The sequence below is a fragment of the Psammomys obesus genome, unplaced genomic scaffold (genome assembly GCF_907164565.1).
Source record: "Psammomys obesus unplaced genomic scaffold, mPsaObe1.curated_primary_1811, whole genome shotgun sequence".
In the NCBI taxonomy this organism is placed as follows: Eukaryota; Metazoa; Chordata; class Mammalia; order Rodentia; family Muridae; genus Psammomys; species Psammomys obesus.
In genome coordinates this window covers 20,082,846-20,106,099 of record NW_026596040.1, presented here as the reverse complement: position 1 = coordinate 20,106,099, position 23,254 = coordinate 20,082,846, and the positions used below count along the sequence as shown (strand labels likewise).

The following is a 23,254-nucleotide window of genomic DNA, read 5'->3' as shown; positions in this document are numbered from 1 at the left end:
TATATTATATTATATTATATTATATTATATTATATTATATTATATTATATTATATTATATTATATTATATTATCTGTTATGTTGTGGAAAAGACTGTTCTATTCCACTTTACTATTTTACTCTTTTGGTGAGGGAGGTGGTGTGGTTTTTTTGTTTTTGTTTTTGTATGCTCATATGCTAAAGCTGAGTTAAAGCTTTAAAACTCTGAGCCAGCAGAGTGTAAGCTTTCAAACAGACTTAAGGAAACACCGGAAATCATGGTCCGTCTTGACAATGAGAAATAGTAAAGGTAATCCTGGCAGCACGATGGAGCCAGAGAAGCCAATACCACCCAATTTTGACTAGTGCTCCTCAAGCCCACGTCAGGTCTTCACAGGATGTGTAATCATTCTAAACGAACGCTGTAGCATATAGGTCTCTCGAAGTTCTCGTTTTAAAGTAATTAAAGATTTACTCCAGTTTGTAAAAATAGTTTAGAAATGACCCACAAACTTCTCAGTTAGGATCCTCCAAGGCTACCCCATGATAACTATAGGTAAGTACATAGTAAAACCTGAGTGCAGTGCTAACTGTGTGCTATTCCGTGCCATTTTATCAAATGACTGGGCGTACGTGCCACTGCCACAGCCAAGGCGCTGAGCATTCCATCAGGTCATGAGTGTGCCTCTTGCCACACCTCTCACTATCACTACCCTAGTCCCTGGCACCAATCATCTACTTTCCTTTCTGTAATTTTGCCACTGTTACTTCCATGGGTCACACTGTAACACACGGACTTATGTGTTTTTTTGTTTAGCATGACACCCTGAAATCCATCGAGTTTTATATCTCTCAGTAGTACTGGTTGCACAGTACTCCAGTGTTCAAGCATTCAACTTCTCCATTGCTCATTGCATGCTTGACTATTTTAGAGACTTCCAAACTTCTTTCGAGAGTGACTGCACCATTTAGTACTTCTATCAGTAATGTTAGATATATTTACCAGCTCCTCATATTAACCCGTGTATATGATGTGGTCATTACATTTTTATTTTAGTTATTCCAATAGTTACAATGTCATTGATCACAACAAAACATTAAAATAAACATATTTAGTTCTGTGGTTGATATATGCCGGTGAAGTCAGAAAACAATGAATGTCTACAAATGACTACAAGGTAATTTGTAAAATAGCACAAGTACTATAAAACATATTTCAGCTGGTGGCCATACCTTCATCGAGGACAGCTTGCCACTGAAGGACATGCTGTGGGTACGAAGTTCTAGCACTATAGACCTGACATTGCCAGTCTCTGAATCCAGGCAAACCTGCAGGACAAGGTGGATTCTCACATATTCTGTATTGTTTTCTGGGGCCATTACAATCCCTTGCTTCAGAACCTAGCCTAGAAAAAGAGTACAGATAATAAATTTCACCTTTCCCCCACAAGCACCAACTTTAAAAAGTGAAAACCATCATATTTATAAAATAACCTTTCTATTAGAATGTTTCTTTAAAAGCACAAACATACTAAATGGCCAAGGAGAGTAGGACATCCAGAGGCTTATTATTTAAAATTAAAAAAAGAAACATTTTTTTTTCTCAATGTTCAAATTATCCTTCAAAAATTCATGGATGAGAAAACTGATCTTATATAAAACAGAAGGCATAATTCCAGGGCAGGCCTCAGTGCAACCTGTATAGGCTGAATTTCCCATGGGTCAGTTGGGTCTGAGGATGGTTACGATCGTATTTTCAGGAAAATTCAGAAGCTTTCCTGCTGCATATAACTGAACTGTGTCCGGAGGTCCACAAAGACTTGAGTAGAAGACCTTACTTCCTTGTGCTCTCTACACGTGCAGTACAGGCATTGAACAAGAGGACCTATTAATGACCCTCGAGGTACATGGACCTAAAGCGGGTTTTTGTTTGTTCTTTCTGTTTTTGTTTTTTATCTTTAGCTTACGTTAACTTTGCTCTCATCCTTTGCCTTTCTGAAGTCCCACCATCCCCTTGCCTTCCTCCTACTCCCTCTGACTGTTTCTTGACTCTTGCAATGTCGATCCTGCTCATTTAAGTGTATTTCCTTTGACTTACTCATGAATAGTCTCCTTTTGTAGATTCATTATTCATGTTTAGAAAGCCTAATCATTGTTCTCTTCTTAAAGGAGAGCTTTTATTTTTGGTAAGCAATTTGAGGCAGTAGTACAGTTGTAACAGTTTCTTTTGTTGTCCATTATGATCTACAGGTGGTAAAAGCTCTGTATTTCAAATCTGCTGGCCATATGCCCTCCCCCAAACCAGGAGCTGTGACTTTACCCAGGACACTTGCGCTCTCGACTGCTGACCCCAGAACTGCAACTTCGACTACAGGAACTCCACGTGCTCCACTCTCCAGCCAATTGCTCGGGTGCAGGAGTCCTGCGGGTGCATTCTCCAGCCTTACACCACTATTCCAAAAGTCATGTCTTAGGTGAACAAATCAGGGCACAACTGAAAATCATTCACTGGTTTATACAGTCACTGGAATGAATGCAAGTCAGTTAGGTCTACGGCAGCCCAAGTACCAAACATGAACACTGCAAAAGATAAAAGTTAGCTGGCACTTGTAGTATCAAGGCCCACTCTCGTAGCTCTGGGGTCATTAACAGTCACGGCATGAAAACACTGCTCCAAGACTGGCTATCACAGTGCAGAAAACCCAGCGCTGTGAGGGAGGAAGAACAGAATCAGTGGAGAGGGGACCTGAGTTTGCAAAAGCAGAAGAGAAAAGCTAACACATTCTGTGAAACTGAATAAAAGAGGAAATCAGGGAAACAAACCCCCAAACGAAAAGATGCCAATGCAGCCATGTTTGAGTATGAATAAACAGCAATAATTATTCCTCTGTAACTAGGCTGAAGCATATGTTTCAGCAAACTTTAGAGTTTGCTTTCATCTGACAGTCAAGTGTATTTGAAAAAGGCCTGAGCGATTGGGTTGTGGAATTCTGCATTTCAATTTCAAACTCTGTACCTAATTTAACTGGGAAGTGTTACCATGAGAATGAAAGGGAACATTTGGCTTATTTTTTTTTTTAATTCATGTGTGTTTTTCATGAACTTAAACCAATAACCAAGAAAGGGGTTACCTCTATGGGTTTTGAAGAATGATAGGGTAGGTAGACAGGAGTAGTTATTACTATGGTTATTGGGGAATGATAGGATGGGCAGAGAAGAATACTATAATTTCTCCTGAAAACTGATCACATAGATGTTGGACATGGGAAACAGGTACAAGGCCACAGCATCATACCATGAATAACATGTTACATTGTTAGGACCATTTAGAGCAGTGATTATAAATTAGTAAAGCTGGGAAAGTTGATCTTTCTGACCCTGGATGGCTTGCTGCACCGGGGAGGGGCGGGGGGCAAGATTTGAAAAGGATTTTGAAGAAAGTACAGAAATGCTCTGGGTCTCATCTTGCTCATGTTGAAGGTGCAAAGGAATCTTACCCAGCATAAAGCCATCTTGCAAAGCACAGAGTACAATGCAAAAGGGATCCTTAGTGGTTGCCACAGTAATCAGAAAAGCTGATCAAAGCCATCACAAATGCTGCTAATGTGTTTTCACAAAGCAAAGTTCCATTCACTCAGATTTTAATGTCTTGATTTAAAAGTATTTTTGAGGATTTTTTTTTTGGCTACTTTTAGAGAAATATAATATAGCTTACACTCAGTTGATATTCTTATATAAGTCAGTGGTTCTCCACCTCCTAATGTTGTGACCATTTAATACAGTCCCTCATGTTGGGATGACTGTCAACCATACAATTACTTTCTTTGCTGCTTCATAACTGTAATTTTGTTACTGTTATGGGTCACAATGTAAATGTCTGTGTTTTCTGATTGTCTTAGGTGACCCACTTGAAAGATTGAGAACTGCTGATACCACCAAGATTAATCACTTTCTGTATATTTTTGTTATGTCAGAATTTTGATCTGACCTCTCTTAGGAGGTAGAGTGTCACTATTGCAAATCTGTTCATAATTAAACTATAGTTTTATGCAAAAATGCAATTGGGAAAAGGGAAAACAGGAAAGAGTGGTCAGTGCAGAAACTTGTATTACGTGCTAGCTTAAAGCACTCGATAATGTTATGGCAGCCATGGAAAAATCCCAGTACAAAAACTGTCAGACTTGAGCCGGTCACACTTCTTGGCCTGCTTGAAGGGTGTTTACTTTTCCCCGGTGCATATCACAGATCCTTGCCCATTTAGCAGCAAGCTGGCACTGACAGCCTGGGCGAGAGTTCTCAGGAGACTGGAAGTCTTCTGGAAAGCGCTAGGACTTAGTCTGCATATAATTTATACTAGATCACATCTGGCGTACGAAGAAAAACGGAAACAGCTATGCAAGTGAGCATGCACATACAAACCAGTGATATTTAAGGAAACTGTCACATGATAGCTAAGGTTTGTCACCATGCAGACAACAAGGTCTTTGCATCACAGGAGAAGGACCTGCTTTTCCGCTTTGTAGACAGTACTGTTTCCTTGCTAGGGAAAGCATTGATTTTGCTTACATTATTACACAATAAATTACCAAAAAAAAGCATTCCTAGCGACATGTTTCATACGTTTGGTAGCACCATATTTTGTACCTCATGTTTGGTACTTTTTAACCTCAAGAAATAAATGTGACACATGGCTTGAATGGTCAAAATTCTCTTTTCTACACACTCAGTTTGATTGACTAAAACATCAATAGACCATGTATAATATTGATCGTTTCTGCGGCAAGATGTGCCCTCCAATGTCTGGTCGTATTTCTGTGTTGCCAAATGTTTATGAGGACCTGCCTCGGGGGACTGGGAGAACAGAACGGGTGCAGAATGAAGATGTCAAAGCAGCAGGACCATCCTCTTGCAAGGGTGCACCCTCTGAACTCCCTGGAGAAACAGGGAGAGGGGCAGGGCAGACAGGAGGTCTCTGCACACACACCTAGTGACTGTCAGGGTGTGGAAGTCTTCATTGTTTCCAGTAGTCAATGACCCCAGCAATCTCAAGTGTCTCCATGCAGGAAGGTAAATGACTAGGTTAGAATGAATCTTTCAAGGAACTCTAATTCCAAGTTGCTGTTTAAACCTCCTTTCTTCTCTCTCCATTCTGAGCAAACTCTGTGAATAAGAGAAAACCCACCTACTTGCTGTTTCATGCTACATGGCTTACTAATTCATTGTTTTCCACATTGTTAATAAAAAAGGATAGACATGGTAAACGGTGATAGTGTAAAAAGAAAAAGGTTGTTTCTATAACCTCATAAAATGACATCTAAAACGGTGTATAAATGTCCACCTTCAAAATCATTTTACTAATAGAATCGTGTAGGGGGCTTTTCAGACTCAATTACAAGGGCAGCACTCTTACCAATTAGTTCCCATCACTGTGGCAAAACAAACTTTGAAAATTCCTGGCTCTGTTCCTTGTTTTGCACCATCTGCCAAGCTAATAGTATTTGGTGTGAGGTTACATGCTAACCAAAGGCATTTAAGATTATCAGTAATGTAACAAATTTGAAAGTCTTCTGAATGAGGACTCCTACAATATCTGAGACACATAGACATGGAAAGAACTCACACAGTCCAAGAAACTGGAATGCTCATCACCATGTGCAAACGCCTAAACAAAACAAACCAAACAAACAATAACAACAACAACAAAAACCCTGGTCCAAATGGTTACAGTGCAGTATTATACTAGACTTTCAGAGAAGAACTAATATTAACATCCTTGAATCAGTTAATAGGGTGGAAAAGGAAGAATCAATTCCAAATTTTCCTGTGAAGCTAGTATAATCCTGGTACCTAAACTAGACAAATATAACAACAACAAAAAAGAAAATTATTAGTCAGTCTCTGTGACAGCTGAATTCTTGAGGAAAAAAAAAAACCACAATTTAAAGAATGTACTGGTGCTGTGGGAAAGATTATCATGATGTAATTATCTGTGTTTATTTTTTTTTCTGTGTATTTGACTAATAAAAGAGCACGAGTTCATTTTTGAGGTAAAGTAGTATTTATATCTGACTGTGAACACGATAGTAATCAATATCAAGAGAAAATTAAACATCTTAACATTAACCAAAAATCATTCATATGAAGAAAATATAAATTACAATTAAAGAAAGATGAAATACTAGCATTTTAGCATACTTAAATTATCTGCCTAACGCTAAGATGGATGTGTATGTGGCTGTCGGTAGGAAATGTAAGTTTGCCATTGCATGTAATATTCCTACTTACTGTAGGCAGTGCAAAGACTCACCTTGCCAGGGTCACAGTCAGTCCCATCCATTGGTGGGTCAAGCTTGGTCCTGCAATCTGCTTCTCCTTCCACTTGGCACCACAGACCAGTGCAAATAACGTGCTGCAAAGACGGCACAAGATCAGAAGTGGAAGGAGCCATAGCTTTGAGTTTAGGTCAGTAAGTTCAGTTATTCTGATTCAATAGAAATGTATTTGATGAGAATATGCTTTATGTATTTTAATTATATAAAAGATAATAAAATAGTACATAGATTATCTATATGGATAGAAAACTTTATATATAACTGTAGAAATTCTGTTTAATAAATTTTAATTTAAATCTTAAAAATATTTTGATAAATCACAGAGAGATAAAAAATTATATAGCTTATAATGGAAATATTTTAGCTAAAAAAAAAATCCTACATATATGCCTTGATAAGGAACCTGGCTAAAAGAATTAAATACTTTGTTTTTATTTTTCTATTTTTGTCATGTGACTCAAGGCCTTGAGCATCTTAGGTAGGAACCCCACTACTAAGCTCTAGCCCCAGCCCTTATATGTTTCTTTTTTATTATTTTATTTTTTATTTATTTTTATGAATTACACTTTATTCATGAACCGTGAACCCCTTCCCAGTCCCACCCTCCCTTCCTCTTCGCTATGCATGCGCCTTACCCAAGTCCACTAATAGGGGAGGTCTTCCTCTGCTTCCCTCTGATCCTAGTCTATCAGGTCTCATCTGGACTGGCTGAATTTCCTCTGTGGCCTGGTAAGGCTGCTTCCCCCTCAGGAGCAGGTGATCAAAGAGCCAGCCCATGCATGAGCTCATGTCAGAGACAGGCCCTGTTCCCATTACTATGGAACCCACTTGGACACTGAACTGTCATGGGCTATGTCTGTACAGGGGTTCTAGGTTATCTCCATGAATGGTCCTTAGTTGGAGTATCAGTCTCAGAAAAGACCCCTGTGCCCAGACTTTTTGGTTCTGTTGCTCTCCTTGTGGAGCTCCTGTCCCCTCCAGGTCTTACTATTTCCCACTTCTTCCATAAGATTCCCTGCACTCTGCCCAAAGGTTGGCCATAAGTCTCAGCATCTGCTTTGATAGTCTGCAGGGCAGAGCCCTTCAGAGGCCCTCTGTGGCCAGGCTCCTGACTTGTTCCCTTTTTCCCCTTCTTCTGTTGTGCATCCTCTTTGTTTCTATTTGTGTTACTCATTTAGCACCCCTTTCCCAACACCTCTTCATGCATATGACTTCCTTTATGCTTACATCTCACAGTTAATACAGACAGGCTTGACCCATACATAACTCTGTGTAGGTATCAGTCAATCATTATCAGTCATTTTACTTAGGTCCGAATATATTTCAGGACTTTGAAATGCAAAATTCCCAGGGAAAATGAAGATGAGTCAAATGCTGTGCTCCCAACAAAGGATGGCTTTACTTCTACTCTATCGAGTTCTTTTATATTAAAACAAAAATTCGGTTCTCCTTCAGCCAACTGAAGAGAAGTGCAAATCTACAATACCATTTCAGAGCTGACCACCATGGGTGGTCCTAATCCTGACCTCAACTATCAGCAGTCAGCGCTTCAAAACAGCAGTACAGCAGGTGTTCGAATCAATCCCCCTGGAAACACTGAGAACATAAACAGCGAAGTTGGCAGCTGTTCAAGATAAGCATAACGGGTTATCATAAATCATGCCCAGAGGATCTCCTGGATACTTTGTGTTCTGCAGGTCTAAGAGACCTGTGGTAAGTAACCTATGGTCTCGTTCTTCTGAAGAATGCCAATTCACTTCAAGCTGACCTCTCCAAAGCAAGTGAAGGAATGGTATAGACTGTTTGAGCCTTTAAAAGTGGAATGTGTCAGGTGTGAGATCTTAGTGCTGCATGTTCCTTTGCATTTCCTAAGGAGGAAGGTAGGGTGTGACATTAGGACAAAGCATTTCCTAGGTTACACAGCAACAAATTATATTCTTAAACTTGGTTGGGGAAGATCTATTAGTTTTACATTTAAAATAATTTTAGTACTTCAAACACTCTGCCTGGATCATCTAAACACAAATATACAACACAGCATTATTCATGGTTTAATCTTCTGGAATGACAAAATGTCCCTTCAAACATGCAATATGATTTCGGTTATTTATTTCAAATAGGTTTTTACATAGGCGTGCACACATACACGCTAGTATACACTTAAATGAGAAGTTAGCTCTCCGTGTATAAATACCATAAATTTTTGTTTGTAGCAAATGGTGCCATTAAAATATTTTCAAATTTTTGTCGAATTAAATGATCTGAAGTCATACACATCCAAGTAGTAATTCATTCTTAGTCTTGCAACTCCTTGTTTTTAAGCGGATTTCCCTCTGAAACACAATCTCAGTAGCTCAATATATTATTGCAAATATAGCCCATTTGTGGAATGGTGTTTGAAAAATAATCTTTCCAGTCACAGAGTGTGTTAGTATACGATTATCAGACAAGCTAAAAACTAATTGTCTTCCTATGAAAAACATCTCTTGTCCTCAGATGAATCATTTTAAGAACTCGTCTCTCAGCCCACACAAACTCTCCACAGAAAGGAATGAGAGGCCACACTTCTAAACACATCATATGATGGATGCCATTATTAGGCTGGAATTTTAAGGGCAAGTATTTTAGTTATTACTATATTTTAAACTTAGATTTATATACAGGCTGGACAGAATAAGCAATGAAAGAAAATGTAGTTCATAATGAATGGCAAGTGCTTTTTCCTAACTTTTAATATTAGGGAAATGAATAATGTAATCAAACCCAGAAAAAAAATTTAAATCTGTGTTCTATATATTCATATAAAACATGTTAACATTCCTTCTATAATTTATTTCCTCATTGATCTGTCTGAGGCAGGGCACCTGCATACATGTAGGTCTTGGTTCTCTCGTTCCACAGGTGGAAACTGGGGATTTTGCTCCACATGTCAGGCTTGCTAGCAAGCTCCTTTATCAGCTGAGCCTTTTTGCTGGCCAACACATTACTTTTTTAAAACCTCAGAATATGGTCCTTCGAAATTTGTGAAAGTCTACAATAAAAACGCCAAACAGCAGTGATGGTTTTCTTTCAAGAAATAGAATCGGACAAAAAGAAAAACAAAATAAAACAAAAGGAAAAACTGAACCAATGGGAGGACATGAATAGCTTCTATATTCATGCAAAAACAAAACCTAAATCCGTACCCTATCCCACTCCCAAAAAACTGTCAACCTAAATTACTGAATCAAGCTAAAGTTCCCTTCAAAACCTATTCAAAACAAACACAAATCTGTTTACCATAAAAAAAAAGGGTGGACAAATGACACTTCTACATGATGTCACTTCCATAGGAAAATGGAATATGATATCCTAGCTGAGGACTGAGAAGCCATGCCATGTAGAAAGCCTAAGAAAATGAGAAGAAATCTAAGCAAGCACACAACGGAAGGCGGCAGTAAAGAGAAGCGAGTCCTCCGGTGTAAAGCTTCTTCCTGGGGCAAGCAGCACTGTGGATGCAGCTCACTGGCTGGAAATGTTTCCTATTAGTACACAGTTGTGCCTTTGTCACTGAGGTTTGCCATTTTCCTCTTTCACCATTCCCACTCCTCCTGTTTTTCAGAGTTACTAGAGACAGATGTATTAATACAGAAGTTTTAATATTAGGGAATTGAATAATGTAATCAAGGCTCTAAAGGCAAAACACGGGGCATGCACAGTGAGTTAATAATGCAGTAACTGCAAAAGACTCTTTGGCAGAAGACATCAGCAAGTATGAAAAAAAAGTCAGCGAGTAAAAAGAAATGAATGGAGAGGGGGGGCCAAGATGGCAGCGCCAGAGAACACCATGTCTGAGAAGCTGGACAACACTCTCCATGCAGCGACCAGGAGACTGAACTCTGGGCCCTAAAACAACAGCCTATCGTGTTTCCCAGGTGAGGGGAGGCTCCCACGGCGTGGGAATCAGTTGGGTCCACTCTCAGCTGCCCAGCCAGAACCCGGAAGAGAACCCGGCTAACGCAGGCTTTGGGTCTCCAGGCTGGAGCCGCAAGCCTGCTTGTCCCGACCACTTTCCTAGGTTGATTGGTGGGCACAAGGGTGCCAGAGACTGAGAGTCCCAGTCTCAAGAAAACCCCATGGGGAAGGAAAGTTGCGAGACTGATCACGGGTCACCCAGTCTTTCCCTGGAAGGTCTTGCGGACCTCAGGTACCCGCTGCCATCACAACTGAGCTCCCGCCGTGCAGAGAGCGGCTGCACAGCTGCGTGCCCAGCTCAAAATCTCTACTCCCTCTTCGGAGGAGGCAGGAGGTGTCCAGCAAAATCTGCCACAGACCACATTGTCTGTACCCCAACCCGAGATCCGAGCTGAGAACACCCAATCCTTTCAGGCACTCCCCCAAACTCCGATGCCATAACCCTGCCAAGGCGGAGCGGAAGGATAAAGAGGCGCACAGCGGCTTCACAGTGCTGGAACTCCAATGCTGCCGGCCGCTCCTAGCAAACAAACTACAGCTTGGGATCTGGGACTGTGGTCATTCTACATGTCCTGAGATTCTCCTGCGTCCAGCACAATAAGGTCTAGCACCAAGTCCTACCACCAGCGGCCCCCTGACCCCTGGCAGGGAAACCCCTAGCTCAGGATCTAGACTGAGAAGTCCCAACCCCTTCTGGCACTCACCTGAGAGCCCCTCCATAAGCTTGCCCTAGCAGAGGGGAAGGTCAGAGGGGAAGGACAGAGTGGCAGCCTGCCACAGGACACAGCACCCCATCTCCAGCACATCCAGCAGCCCCTAGCAGAGAAACCCAAGCTCTGGATCTGAGGACACTCAACCCTACCTGGTACTCTCTTGGGTTCAGCAAACATAGGTTCTACCACCAGGCTGCTTCTGGCAGAGAGATCTGGGCCCGGGATCTGGGATTGAGAACACTCAACCCAACTCTTTCCCGTGCTACCCTGAGAACAGTCAACATAACCCCTCCTGGCAGAGGGAAAGGACAGAGAGGCAGCACACAGGAAAGGTGGACACCAAGTCTGGCGGCCACAGTGTCACAGAGCTGACTGTTAGCCTACCACGCATTTTCCACAGCAGGAGCAAATCAGAGAGTAGAGAGGAAGGGGAACCCCTGTGCATTCCAACTGGTTCTGCAAGAGAGTGAGTGAGCCTTCTAGGGAGAGTTTGCCCCAGACCCAGGGCCTCTCCACAGAAGCAACCAGACGAGATCCCTGCCACCCACACCCCTAGTGTGGGCATCATAGGGATTATTGGGATAGTGACCCCAACGTTGGAGCCTCTGCCTTGTGGGTCCACCAGGGTAATCCAGGCAAACAATTCCTGGATCTCAGACAGAACTGCATAACAGTGGCCTGAAGGCCACTGCAATAGTCAAATAATCTGCGCATGCACACTGCGCCCGCTAAAAGCGAATGCAAATAGCGCCAGCATCACATTCCTTACTTAGGCAAAACTGAAACCACAACGCACACTCCCAAACCAGTGAACCTCTCTCATCTTCCTGAAAAAACAGTCCAGAAAACAGAAAGAGACGATCATAGCCCGAACTACAAACTCTAGGAACAAACAGTGAGGGTTATAAATAACCAGATGGCTAGAGGCAGACGTAAGAACACACCCAACAAAAATCAGGACATAATGACCTCACCAGCAACCCCCCAAAACAATGGTCATTTCAATTCACCATATATACAAGAAAACGACCTCAAAACTATGTTTCTCCAGCTATTAGAGGTCCATAAAGATGAAATGAACAAAGCCCTCAGAGAAATAGCCAAAGAAATCGAGACGAATCAAGAGGAAACAAATCGAGCTCTCAGAGAAATGACCACGAAAATTCAGGCAAACAAAGAAGAAATGCACAAAGCTCTCAAAGAAATGTCCACACAAATGAAGGCAAATAAAGAAGAAATAAACAAAGCTCTCATGGAAATACAGGCAATTATACCCAAAGAAGTAGAGGCACAATTAGTGATACATAGAGGAAACGGACAAAAAAATAGAAGTTGTCATTGAAAAGCAGGACTCCACACTCAAACAGATGAAGGAAATGGTGCAAGACATGAAAACAGAATTAGAATCAATAAAGAAAACACAAATAGAGAAAAACCAGGAGCTTGAGAACATAGAGAAAAGATCGGGAACTACAAAGGTAAGCATCATCAACAGAATACAAGAGATGGAAGAAAGAATGTCAGGAGCCGAAGATACAGCTGCGGAAACTGACACGTCTCTCAAAGAAAAAATAAAATCAGAAAAGTTCCAAACACAAAACATCCAAGAAATCAAGGACACCATGAAAAGACAAAACCTAAGAATAATAGGAGTAGAAGAAAAAGAAGACATCAGGCTCCAAGGTCCGGAAAATATTTTCAAGAAAATTATAGAAGAAAACTTTCCCAACTTAAAGAAGGAGATGGCCATAAACATACAAGAGGCCTACAGAACACCAAGTAGACTAGACCAGAAAAAAAATTCTTCACGTCACATCATAGTTAAAACACTGAACCTACAGAACAAAGAAAAAATTCTAAAAGCAGCAAGGGAAAAAGGCCAAGTAACATATGAAGGTAGACCTATCAGAATCACACCAGATTTTTCAACAGAAACTATGAAAGCCAGAGGGCCTGGACAGAAAACATACAGTCCTTAAGGGACCACAGATTCCATCCCAGACTACTATACCCAGCAAAACTTTCAATCAACATAGACGGAGAATTCAAAATATTCCATGACAAAACCAAATTTAAACAATATCTACATAATAACCCAGCTCTACAGAAGTTATTAGAAGGGAAACTCCAAACAGAAGAAAACAACTACATCTAAGGAAACAGAGGAAATGGATAACTACACAACAAAAAAACCAAAAGAATACAAGCAATGAAACTCAGTGACACTGCCAACCCCACATCAAAAGTAAGTAACAATTGTTGGTCTCTAGTATCTATCAACATCAACAACTCAACTCACCAATAAAAAGACACAGACTAACAGAAAGGTTGTGGAAACAGGATCCAACATTCTGTTGCATCCAAGAAACAACCCTATGCAACAAAGATAAACACTACCTCAGAGTAAAGGGCTGGAAAAATGTTTTTCAAGCAAATGGTTCCAGAAAACAAGCTGGAGTAGCCATCCTAATATCTAATAAAATAGACTTTCAACCCAAGTTAATAAAAAAGATGAGGGCCGCTATATTCTCATCAAAGGAAAAATCCACCAAAAGGGCATCACAATTTTGAATATCTATGCCCCAAATACAAGAGCACCTACATTCATAAATGAAACAATATTAAAGCTTAAATCATACATTGATCCTAAAACCCTAATAATGGGAGACTTCAACACTCCACTCTCACCAAGGGACAGATCAACTAAACAGAAAACAAATAGGGAAATAAAAACACTTACAGAGTCCCTAAATCAAATGGACCTAATAGACATCTACAGATCTTTTCATCCAAACTCAAAAGAGTATACCTTCTTATCAGCACCGCATGGAACCTTCTCCAAAATAGACCATATAGTTGTTTATAAAGCAAGCCTCAACAGATACAAAAAGATTGAAATAATCCCTTGTATTCTATCTGACCAACATGGACTAAAGCTGGACCTCAACAACAACAGAAATAACAAAAAGCCGACACGCACATGGAAACTGAACAACTTGTTACTCAATGACAGCTGGGTTAAGGAAGAAATAAAGAAAGAAATTAAAGACTTCCTAGAATTCAATGAAAATGAAGGCACAACATATCCAGATTTATGGGACACATTGAAAGCAGTGCTCAGAGGAAAATTTATAGCACTAAGTGCCTGCAAGAAGAAAACCATAAAATCACATACAAACAACTTAATGGCCCAACTGAGAACCCTAGAAAAAAAAAGAAGCAGATACACCCAAGAGGAGCAGACGGCTGGAAATAATCAAACTCAGGGCTGAAATCAATCAATTAGAAACATAAAACTATTGAAAGAATCAATGAAACAAAAAGCTGGTTCTTTGAGAAAATGAACAAGATAGACAAACCCTTAGCCAAACTAACTAAAAAGCAGAGAGAATCTATCCAAATCAGCAAAATCAGAAATGAAAAGGGTGACATAACTACACATAGTGAGGAAATTCAAACAATCATTAGGTCATACTACAAAAGCCTATATGCCACAAAATTTGAAAACCTAAATGAAATGGACAATTTTCTTGATAGATTCCATCTTCCAACTTTAAGTCAAGATCAGGTAGAAAGACTGAATAGCCCTATATCCCCCAAGGAAATTGAAGCAGTCATTCACAGTCTCCCCTCCAAAAAAAGCTCTGGGCCAGATGGTTTCAGCGTGGAATTCTACCAGACCTTCAAAGAAGTGCTCACACCAATTCTCCTCAAACTATTCCACAAAATAGAAACAGAAGGTACATTACCAAACTCATTCTATGAAGCGACAGTCACCCTGATACCTAAACCACACAAAGACCCAACAAAAAAAGAGAACTTCAGACCTATCTCTCTTATGAACATTGACACAAAAATATTCAATAAAATACTTGCAAACCGAATCCAAGAACACGTCAAAGATATCATCCACCATGACCAAGTAGGCTTCATCCCAGGCATGCAAGGGTGGTTCAACATACGGAAATCCATCAATGTAATCCACCACATAAACAAACTGAAGGAGAAAAACCACATGATCATCTCCTTAGATGCTGAAAAAGCATTTGACAAAGTCCAACACCCATTCAAGTTTAAAGTCTTGGAGAGATCAGGGATACAAGGCACATATCTAAATATAGTAAAGGCAATATATAGCAAGCCTATAGCTAACATCAAACTCAATGGAGAGAAACTTAAATCAATCCCACTGAAATCAGTGACAAGACAAGGCTGCCCACTCTCTCCATACCTCTTCAACATAGTACTTGAAGTCCTAGCCAGAGCAATAAGACAACTAAAGGAGATCAAGGGGATACAAATCGGAAAGGAAGAGGTCAAAGTGTCACTATTCGCAGATGATATGATAGTATACATGAGCGACCCCAAAAATTCAACCAGAGAACTCCTCCAGCTGATTAACACCTTCAGCAAAGTGGCAGAATACAAAATCAACTCAAAAAAAATTAGAAGCCCTCCTGTATACCAAAGACAAAAGGGCCGAGAAAAAAATTAGGGAAACAACACCCTTCACAATAGCCACTAATAACATAAAGTACCTTGGGTGACACTAACCAAGCAAGTGAAAAACCTGTTTGAGAAAAACTTCAAGTCTCTGAAGAAAGAAATTGAAGAAGATATCAGAAGATGGAAAGATCTCCCATGCTCATGGATTAGTAGGATTAACATTGTGAAAATAGCCATCCTGCCAAAAGCAATCTACAGATTCAATGCAATTCCCATCAAAATACCAACTCAATTCTTTACAGATCTTGAAAAAAAGATTCTCAACTTCATATGGAGAAACAAAAAAACCCAGAATCTCCAAAACAATCCTGTACAACTACAGATCATCTGGAGGTATCTCCATCCCCGATCTCAAGTTGTACTACAGAGCAATAGTAATAAAAACTGCACGGTATTGGCATAAAAACAAAAAGGAGGATCAATGGGACTGCTTAGAAGACCCAGAAATAAACCCACACACCTATGAATACTCGATTTTTGACAAAGAAGCCAAAACCATTCAATGGAAAAAAGACAGCATCTTCAACAAATGGTGCTGGTCCAACTGGATGTCTACATGTAGAAAAATGAAAATAGATCCATATTTATCACCCTGCACAAAACTAAGGTCCAAGTGGATTAAAAACCTCAACATAAAACCAGATACTCTAAATCTGTTAGAAGAAAAAGTGGGAACAGCCTAGAACTCATTGGCACAGGAGACAACTTCCTGAACAGAACACCAACAGCACAGGCTCTAAGAGCAACAATCAATAAATGGTACCTCATGAAACTGAAAAGCTTCTGTAAAGCAAAGGACACCATCATCAAAACAAGATGACTGCCTACAGATTGGGAAAGAATCTTCACGAACCCTTTATCTGACAGAGGACTAATATCTAATATATACAAAGAACTAAAGAAGCTAAAAAGCAGCAAACCAAGTAATCCAATTAAAAAATGGGGAACAGAGCTAAACAGAGAATTCTCGACAGAGGAATACTGAATGACAGAGAAACACTTAAAGAAATGTTCAACCTCATTAGCCATCAGGGAAATGCAAATCAAAACAACCCTGAGATTTCACCTTATACCCATCAGAATGGCCAAGATGAAAACTCAAGTGACAACACATGCTGGAGAGGTTGTGGAGAAAGGGGAACCATCCTCCACTGCTGGTGGGAATGTAAACTGGTACAACCACTCTGGAAATCTATCTGGCGCTTTCTAAGACAATTAGGAATAGTGCTTCCTCAAGACCCAGCTATACCACTGCTAGGTATATACCCAAACTTTGCTCAAGTACACAAAAGGGATATTTGCTCAACCATGTTTATAGCAGCTTTATTTGTAATAGCCAGAACCTGGAAACAACCCAGATGTCCATCAGCGGAGGAATGGGTACAGAAATTGTGGTATTTTTACACAATGGAATACTACTCAGCAATCAAAAAGGAGGAAATCATGAAATTTGCAGGCAAATGGTGGGATCTAGAAAAGACCATCCTGAGTGAAATATCCCAGCAGGATATGGTTGGGATACAGAGTTAATAAAATGTAACTGATAAGAAAAAAAAACCAACAAGAAACAAATATTTATATTTGCAAGAGAGAGCATTTGGAATTAAAACAAACAAAACAAAAACTCCTTCTAGGAATGACAAATTTCCAGCAAGCAAAATCAAGTTCCCAGTGCTGTGGGGCATGAACACAAAACTGAAGGAACTGAACAGAGCTAGCTGGTTCTCTTTATAGTTTTCACCAGACAGATGCTCTCGGCCATAGCCTGGAATTAAAGAATGACGGTGAAATGTGTGCCAGCGCAGATGCAGAATCTGGGTGGTCAAATCACTAAAGATGTAACCCTGGAGGGGAGGGCACTAAGAGCAGCTTCCTGTTAGTGACACTGGCTCAGTGAATGCACAGAACATACTACACATGCTATGGAAGGCAGGAGAAGCCTGATTTGTAGCAGACAATGCAAAGTGTCTAGTTTAAATCTAATTAACTTAATTGACTGTGAATATGAGAAAAAAAAGTAATAAAAAGATAAAAAAAAACGTTATTTTTTTTTGCGGAATATAACGGAATCTAGCATAGACAACAGAATTGGCACTTTTTTTTCTAAAAAGTACCATATATTATATATTTTATGATTTTGGGCCATATGGCCTCTGTTTAATGCCATCATTGCAATCTGATCCCAGCTGTAAAGATTATGTGAACTAATATTCATGATGACATTTCTGTAAGATTTTAATTTACAATTCCAGCAGCTAACTCCCTAGGACAAACTGTGCTTACCCTTGCTTAAAACATAAGATCACAATTTCTACTACGCAATTTAGATATTAATTATCTGTGAAGATGTTGTAAAGGATGATACTTTCCAAAGGAAAAATGAAACCATAATACCCTGAGGTGAAACATAGTTGCAGTTTTCACACTTTAAGCTGGCATTATAAATATATTCAGTGAAGTGAATGAAATGTGTGTGACAGGCAACAGGAAGAGACAAAGGGACACTTTCCATTGAAAAAGAGAAACACAATATGAAGTAAATAAAAGTGTGTGATAGGATTAAACTCAGAAGAGATTACATAGAAAATAGTCAGTAAACCTGAAAATAAAGGAAATGGAATTATTGATTATGAATGAATGAATGAATGAATGAATGAATGAGAATATAAAAATGCTAAGGAAACATGTGTAGCCATCCTAGTTTTCACATGTTTAGTAGGACTATGAGGAGAGAGAAGACAGAAGTGGAAGGATAGAAATGTAGTCAAAGGAATGATGACTAAGCACTTCCTACCAAATTTCACAAAACACACGACTATGTAGGAAGTACCAGCACAAAAGGAAAGGAAACACCTTGGGAAAGGCGAGAAAGCAGATGTCAGCCACACATCGTACAGAGTGAAAATGTATTTCAACATGAGTTGCCATTTTCAGATTGAGCAAAATTTACCATGAGCAAAATATTCAAATAAAAAAGTAAACATGGGAAATGAAACCAAAGGGTATACTTTCTCTTCATACATAATGCAGAACCACGAGAGGGGCAAATATCTGGGCAAAAGAGAACACAGTTTAATCACTGTTTAAACAGCATACAGATGGTAAAGGAGGCTTTAGAATACAGTCTTTGTGGTTTACTATGCACAGATTTGCATATATGATGACTGCAGCAAAAAGCAGAATGCACATATGTGGCTTCATGTTACATGTTTCTATGATCCACGTGAAAAGGGACCACATTAAATCTGGGTAGATTAGAAAATAGTAAGTGCTCACGTTTTCAACCCTATAGCTGAGTTTAGTAAACCGCTGGGGACTGACCAACTCTCTTTGCCAGTGAAGCTTTCTGATAGTAGCCCCATGTTCATTCACTTAGATGCTGTCTGTGGTTAACTTCAGCCAGCAGAGCAGACTGGAGCTGCAACCGAAGCTGTAATGATGATGAGTCCTGTACTATTTGGTTTCTTAATTAAAAACATGTGATCCCGAGCCTGGGTTCTAGCAGACATTCAAAAAGGAGATGCTAAAAATGAATGCTAAAAATGAAATAGGTTAAATAGTTTTCACGTGTGTGTGTGTGGGGGGTTGTGTGTATAAAATTGGAAGAGTGAAAGAGGAACATTTCTGGATACATAGAAATTGAAACAACTTAGTTGAGCAATGTTGAATTTAAAATAGGACATTATCTTATAATACTGAGAAACAAAATTAATTTTTTTGAAAATCCCCTACACAGCCAAATATTTAGAAATTAAAAGAACCTATAGCAATCCAAGTGAGTTTGTGACAAATAACAATGTAAACTAAGCAAATAGAAAATAAAAAAATATAAGAAGGTTCCACTGGGGACAGTGAAGATTTAGGTTGAAAGACTCAACCCCCACCCCAAAAATTAATTTTTATAACAAATAATTTAACACTTTATGTTTAAGGATAGATGACTCTTATACCACAATTACATAATCCAAATATCATTTTATTACATTTTGCCCAGTTAACAATTATGAAACTTTGCCTTATTGCTTTATCTTCCAATATGCAAAGAAAAAGCAGGGTTACTCCTGCTTAAAAAAAAAAAAAAAAAAGATTGTCAGATATTTGGGGCCAGTAGGCTAAAGATGATGCCCCAAATTTGGGTGACTGCCCACGCAGCCAGCTGTCTCTTTCATTTCTATATCTTGGAAGTTGCTTGCTCTGACTGACCTTCCTGCACCCTCAGATCATATTTATCCTTCTCAGGTCTCTGATGGGGTTGAAGACCAAATAGCTATTGTCTTACCATTAAGCTTAAGTTGTTTAGGATTTATGAAAATGTTTTAAAAAAGACATTTTTTTCTAAGTAGATTGTTTAGGTTGATAAATAAAAAGTATGATAGAAAATGACTTAAGTACAAAACTCTAAATTCTGGAGGATAGGGTAGATAAGAGAGTATTTTCTCCTAAATTGTCGAATACAAATGGACTGGACACTATGAATGTAATTCTTACATGCTAGGCTTCATAATTGTTCTTACTATTGTTTATTATTGTAAGAGGAGCCTTTTTATTTAGACAAAATTAGGAGAATGTTGCAGGTTGGTCTGGTGCTCTGTGCATTCAAATGCTGAATTCTGGGCCCCAAGATATGGTAGCCCAGGAGATGAGGGCATTGTCATGTACATTGATCAAAGTTGAGTAAACATTGCTCTCCAATTAGCTCTGATTTTCAATAAAGAAGCCAATTCTGGGCAGAGGAGATAGGCAGGTATAACTTCTGTTCCCAGTCTAGGGGTCTCAGGTAGGGACCACAAGTAGAGAGGAGAGAGAAAGGAGGAGGGAAGAGAGGAAAGGAAGGAGAGATGTATAGAAAGGACATGGCAAGATGGAACAGAAACATCCCAAAAAGGACCAATACGGCAAGTCACTTGGGGCATATGGCTGGGAAGTAGCCAGGCTATCTTAGTATAAAAGGATATCTGTTCAGTTATTAAGCCTAAAGGTTATTAATAAATCTAATAATTCTCTGTGTCATTTATTTGGGAGATAGAGCAGGAGAATAGAAAAGTTCCCCTACCGACCCCTAAAATATAAATTATCAGTACAAGTTACAGGGAAGTAGTACAAGTCTAGGGTCCCTATTTGCAATAAGGTGGGTCAGAAGCAGGGCAGGAAGGCAGGAGAGGATTATGGGGCCTTCAGGCAGGTTATAGAGTTGGGTGGAATTGCCCAAATACCCTATTTTTTTCTCAGAAATTTCTTTTGAGAATTGGTGTGATTTAGATCAACACACATTAAAATAAGTCATCCCCTCCACCAATGATTCATTCTACACAATGAATGTGAGAGATTAAAGTTCAAGCTGCCTAGGACCATTACCTGCATCTCTTGACAGAAAGAAGCCAAAGGTCCAAAGAGAATCTGGCATTGTTCGTCTGCTGTGTACGCCATCCCAGGCAGTTTTGAGGGAACCAGCACGGAACTGAGACTCTGAGGATCTGTATGCATCAAGCAGCTACTGGCTTTTGACCTGTCCACGTGCAGATACAAAATTTTTATTTAATTTGAATGTAATGAAAACAGTCACGATGATTATTTAGTAAGAATAAACAGCTTCATAATAAGATTAAATTTCTACTTAGTAGCTCTGCCATTGAATACTTTAGAAAGGATTCTGTATATGAGAATACTTTATTTATAACCAGCTATGATAATCCTAATAATAACAATACTGTTCAAGTTAACAGAATATTTTGAGTATAAACACTGTCCACAAGAAACAGTTCAGCTGTTCTCAATCTGCTGTAATGTTAGCATAATTGTAGGCCTTTGTAAGATATGTAAGCTCAGACTCTGAGTGTAGCTTGCTTGCCCCAAAGCATCACATGATATCAGCCTTACTTGGGAATTTAAATATATCATTTCCTAATGAACATTAACAGTCAGGACATGTCTGTACTTGACATTGTGGTAACAGCTTCCATGTTTGACATGACATTTAATATGATCATAGTCCTGATGTGCAAAGACAACCATACAAATCTTGCATGTGCTTCCAGAACAAGCTAAGAGGTGCTAAGAATCTACTTGACAAAATTTGGATTAGAGCTATAGCTATACAAAAAAACAAACAAACAACAACAAAAAAAAACATTATATATTGTAAATAAAGTTTTTATTCTTTGACTGTTTTAGACCTCCATACAATATAGATTGTTCATATTCACCCGCAACTACCTCCTCAGTAATCACTGGAGAGCTACGAACTGTTGATGTCTGGGCACAACATAGATATTGTGTGCATCATCTGGCACCTGCAGGGTTTACCTAGGAAAGACTCCTATATGATAAAGCAAGTCACAAGTCCAGCATGAATGTGGGGAGGAGTATCAGGGCACCCACAATCAGAGGAAGTACTGAGGACTGACGGCTGCTGAGGAAGAGAGCGTCATTCTCCTTTCAGGGCATGATCATGGTAGGTCGCTCATGACCCCACGGATGATCACACAGCCATGTGCGTATGGGCAACCCCAAATGAGCGTTAGATTTTACCATACCTTAATACCTAACATACATAAATAAAACAGGATCAACTATACAAAGAAAGTGGAAATGAGTAACATTTATCTTTATGGTGATTTAACTAGCTAGGTAATAATAAATTTGTTTTGTTTTGTTTTGTTTTGATTTGTGGAAAGCTTAATCATTTCTCTTACTACTTCACATAACACCTAGCCTTTTATCCGATCCTTTACCGAAAGAATAGACAAAGTACAAGCACTTGTGACAAAAACAAGAACAACAGTAGAATTTTTTCATTTTTCTTTCTGGGAAGATAGAAGCTGTTACTCTTGACAGAGGTGTTAAAGAAGACTTAAGGTGTTCTACAGGCCACAGAGGCTAGAATTGCTTCTGAGTAAGAAAGAATTTACAACCTAGAAGCATCTTAAATGAAAATCAGGGGCTCATTTAAGAAAGTGGTCCTCAACCTGTGGGTTGTGACTCCCTTAGGGGTTACATCAGATATCTTACATATCAAATAGTTACATTACAATTCATGACAGTAGTAAAATTACAATTATGAAGTTAGCAACAAAATATTTTCATGGTTGGAGTCGCTACAACGTGAGGAACTGTATTAAAGGGTTGCAGTATTGGGAAGGCGGAGAACCACAGGTTTAAGGGACTTCATATGCTAACAGGTGTGTTGTGTAATGTGCAATGAGCTATTTCTACAAGGAGATAAGGAAGAGGCAACTGCATTTCCATGACTGTAGCAATTTTCTACATTTCAAATCATCTTGAGCATCCTTCGATCTGAAAATTATGAGAACTAAAGAACAGATGAGTTAACTGTGTTCTAGTTCATTCTCTGAGTCAATGCGAGAGCCAGCATCATAATAAAATGCTCCATTTTCACTGTGGTGGCCTTGCTGCTTTGTCATACTGCTTTTACTGTTAGGCATAATTGGCAGGAACATGTAGATATTCACAGCAAAAAGTAATCAATGACCTTAGTACCTGAGAAATCTTTCCAAATCTTCCTTGCTGCACCTGGACCATGAAACATCACCAAGGTTTTGTCCTTTGATCCATTCACCAGACATGATATGAAGACCATCAGCACAAGATGGGTGGTCATTGTCATGATTGATGCCCATGCTGACTCAGAATATAATTGAGAGAAAAAGAGTCATATTAAACAGATGGTATTTTATATCTTTCATTACTACAATGGTTTTCTAGTCAAAATATCTAATAGGAACTTTTGTTCTAAAGAAATCAGTTTAAAAA

The 23,254-nt window shown here is 39.3% G+C and overlaps 1 protein-coding gene across 1 annotated transcript in view; it reads right to left on the bottom strand.

The window, feature by feature from the left end:
* Adamts19 (ADAM metallopeptidase with thrombospondin type 1 motif 19) overlaps positions 1 to 23,254 on the bottom strand; it is a 212,827-nt gene that overhangs the window by 81,688 nt on the left and 107,885 nt on the right. Inside the window, exons 9-13 of the mRNA XM_055622751.1 lie at positions 22,982 to 23,122; positions 20,840 to 20,990; positions 6,287 to 6,388; positions 2,300 to 2,430; positions 1,213 to 1,385 (exon numbers count right to left, since the gene is read on the bottom strand). Of these exons, the coding sequence (XP_055478726.1) occupies positions 1,213 to 1,385; positions 2,300 to 2,430; positions 6,287 to 6,388; positions 20,840 to 20,990; positions 22,982 to 23,122 (698 nt within the window). The remainder of the gene's footprint in view (positions 1 to 1,212; positions 1,386 to 2,299; positions 2,431 to 6,286; positions 6,389 to 20,839; positions 20,991 to 22,981; positions 23,123 to 23,254) is intronic.